This window comes from Nanorana parkeri, unplaced genomic scaffold (genome assembly GCF_000935625.1).
Source record: "Nanorana parkeri isolate BGI_ZX_2015 unplaced genomic scaffold, ASM93562v1 scaffold802, whole genome shotgun sequence".
NCBI classification, from domain to species: Eukaryota; Metazoa; Chordata; class Amphibia; order Anura; family Dicroglossidae; genus Nanorana; species Nanorana parkeri.
In genome coordinates, this window is record NW_017307070.1 from 196,285 (window position 1) to 199,673 (window position 3,389).

Below are 3,389 nucleotides of genomic sequence, written 5' to 3' on the forward strand. Positions count from 1 at the left end.
CCTGGAAATCCTTCTTACAACAAAAAGTGACAATACAGATTCATATTCCACCCGGAATGTCCTTCAGTGTATTCCTCCTAGAATCTACTGTATATAGAACAGTCCCTACTACTTATATCTATGTATCACAGTCCATGGTATAGTCCTACATGTATCTATATATATATCACAGCTCATATAGTATAGCCCAACTTGTATCACAGTCTCCAGTATAGTCCTACCTGTCTCCATATATCCACAGTCCCTGACATAGTTCTACCTGTATCTATATATATCATAGTCCCTGGTATAGTTTTTTTTTTTTAAACCATACATAACAGTTCCTGGCACAGTCCTCTTGGTATATGGATACAACAGTCCCTGATATAGTTCTTCCTACATGCCTACAGAACAGTCCCTATTATAGTCCTGCCTGAATTTGTATTAAACACAAACCTGTCATAGTCCACCCTTTATACAGAACAGTCCCTGGTATAGTTCAGCCTGCACATGTACAGAACAGTCCCTGGTATAGTTCAGCCTGCACATGTACAGAACAGTCCCTGGGATAGCTTAGCTTCTATATGTACAGAACAGTCCCTGGTATAGCCCAGCCTGCACACGTACAGAACAGTCCCTGGTATAGCTCAGCCTCTATATGTACAGAACAGTCCCTGGGATAGCTTAGCTTCTATATGTACAGAACAGTCCCTGGTATAGCTCAGCTTCTATATGTACAGAACAGTCCCTGGGATAGCTTAGCTTCTATATGTACAGAACAGTCCCTGGTATAGCTCAGCTTCTATATGTACAGAACAGTCCCTGGGATAGCTTAGCTTCTATATGTACAGAACAGTCCCTGGTATAGCTCAGCTTCTATATGTACAGAACAGTCCCTGGGATAGCTTAGCTTCTATATGTACAGAACAGTCCCTGGTATAGCTCAGCTTCTATATGTACAGAACAGTCCCTGGGATAGCTTAGCTTCTATATGTACAGAACAGTCCCTGGTATAGCTCAGCTTCTATATGTACAGAACAGTCCCTGGGATAGCTTAGCTTCTATATGTACAGAACAGTCCCTGGTATAGCTCAGCTTCTATATGTACAGAACAGTCCCTGGGATAGCTTAGCTTCTATATGTACAGAACAGTCCCTGGTATAGCTCAGCTTCTATATGTACAGAACAGTCCCTGGGATAGCTTAGCCTGCACATGTACAGAACAGTCCCTGGTATATCCCAACCTACGCATGTTCAGAACAGTCCCTGGTATAGCTCCGCCTCTATATGTACAGAACAGTCCCTGGTATAGCTCAGCTTCTATATGTACAGAACAGTCCCTGGGATAGCTCAGCCTCTATATGTACAGAACAGTCCCTGGTATAGCCCAGCCTACACATGTACAGAACAGTCCCTGGTATAGCCCAGCCTGCACATGTACAGAACAGTCCCTGGTATATCCCAGGCTGCACATGTACAGAACAGTCCCTGGTATATCCCAACCTACGCATGTTCAGAACAGTCCCTGGTATAGCTCAGCCTCTATATGTACAGAACAGTCCCTGGGATAGCTCAGCCTCTGTATGCACAGAACAGTCCCTGGTATAGCTCAGCCTCTATATGTACAGAACAGTCCCTGGTATAGCTCAGCCTCTATATGTACAGAACAGTCCCTGGTATAGCTCAGCCTCTATATGTACAGAACAGTCCCTGGGATAGCTCAGCCTCTATATGTACAGAACAGTCCCTGGTATAGCTCAGCCTCTATATGTACAGAACAGTCCCTGGGATAGCTCAGCCTCTGTATGCACAGAACAGTCCCTGGTATAGCTCAGCCTCTATATGTACAGAACAGTCCCTGGTATAGCTCAGCCTCTATATGTACAGAACAGTCCCTGGGATAGCTCAGCCTCTATATGTACAGAACAGTCCCTGGTATAGCTCAGCCTGCACACGTACAGAACAGTCCCTGGTATAGCTCAGCCTCTATATGTACAGAACAGTCCCTGGTATAGCTCAGCCTGCACACGTACAGAACAGTCCCTGGTAAAGCCCAGCCTGCACACGTACAGAACAGTCCCTGGTATAGCTCAGCCTGCACACGTACAAAACAATGTTTGGTATAGTCCAACCTGTTTATATACCGAACAGTCCCTGATGGCAGAGCCCTACCGGTTCCTCCATAGGACACTTTCTAGCACAGTCTAGGTTGTATGTGTATAACGCAGTCCCTGGCACAGTCCGGCATGCGTTTGCCAGTGCCTGGCATGGTCCTACCTTGGTCTGCATTGTCGGTCTGTATGGTGTCTCTCCTGTACGGTTTTACAGGTCGGGGTGATCTGCTCTGACACACTCTGGGTGGGATGTGCTGCACCTATGTGTGTGACGCTCTAAATATACGCCGGGTGACATCGCCCGCCTCAGCAGGTCCAGGCATGCTGGAGATAATTAGGGAGGTTAATGACATTACACCATCGCCAGCTGGTTCCCCAAGTGTCCCCGCATGGCTCGTATCTGCCCATCGGCGGAGGATCGGCAGTCCGATCATTTACAGTCCTTTGGAATATCTGCATGTAGATCCGTCAGGTGTGCGGAGAACCCAGAATTTCACAAAGAGGTTAAGCAATGTTTTATCAATTGTGTCATTCACTGGCCTAAATATGTTCCTGTCACTCCACCCACCCATCCAGATGTCCATCCATCCATCCATATGTCCATCCATCCATCCATCCATCCATCCATCCATTCATCCATCCATCCATCCATCCATATGTCCGTCCATCCATCCATCCATCCATATGTCCATCCATATGTCCATCCATCCATATGTCCATCCATCCATTCATCCATATGTCCGTCCATCCATCCATCCATCCATTCATCTATCCATCCATATGTTGATCCATATATCCATCCATCCATATGTCCATCCATCCATATGTCCATCCATCCATATGTCCATCCATCCATCCATCCATCCATATGTCCGTCCATCCATTCATCCATATGTCCGTCCATCCATTCATCCATCCATTCATCCATCCATCCATCCATTCATCCATCCATCCATATATCCATCCATATGTCCATCCATCCATATGTCCATCCATCCATATGTCCGTCCATCCATCCATATGTCCATCCATCCATTCATCCATCCATATATCCATCCATCCATATGTCCATCCATCCATATGTCCGTCCATCCATCCATATGTCCATTCATCCATATGTCCATTCATCCATATGTCCATTCATCCATATGTCCATCCATCCATATGTCCATTCATCCATCCATATGTCCATCCATCCATATGTCCATCCATCCATCCATATGTCCATCCATATGTCCATCCATCCATATGTCCATCCATCCATATGTCCATCCATCCATATGTCCATCCATCCAT

At 45.9% G+C, this 3,389-nt stretch overlaps 1 protein-coding gene across 1 annotated transcript in view; it reads right to left on the reverse strand.

The window, feature by feature from the left end:
• The window catches only part of LOC108794011 (pulmonary surfactant-associated protein C-like), a 10,677-nt gene extending 8,409 nt beyond the window's left edge, over nucleotides 1-2,268 (reverse strand). The window contains exon 1 of the mRNA XM_018564972.1: nucleotides 2,257-2,268. Coding sequence (XP_018420474.1) covers nucleotides 2,257-2,268 — 12 coding nt within the window. The remainder of the gene's footprint in view (nucleotides 1-2,256) is intronic.
• Between the last annotated feature and the right edge of the window lie 1,121 nt (nucleotides 2,269-3,389).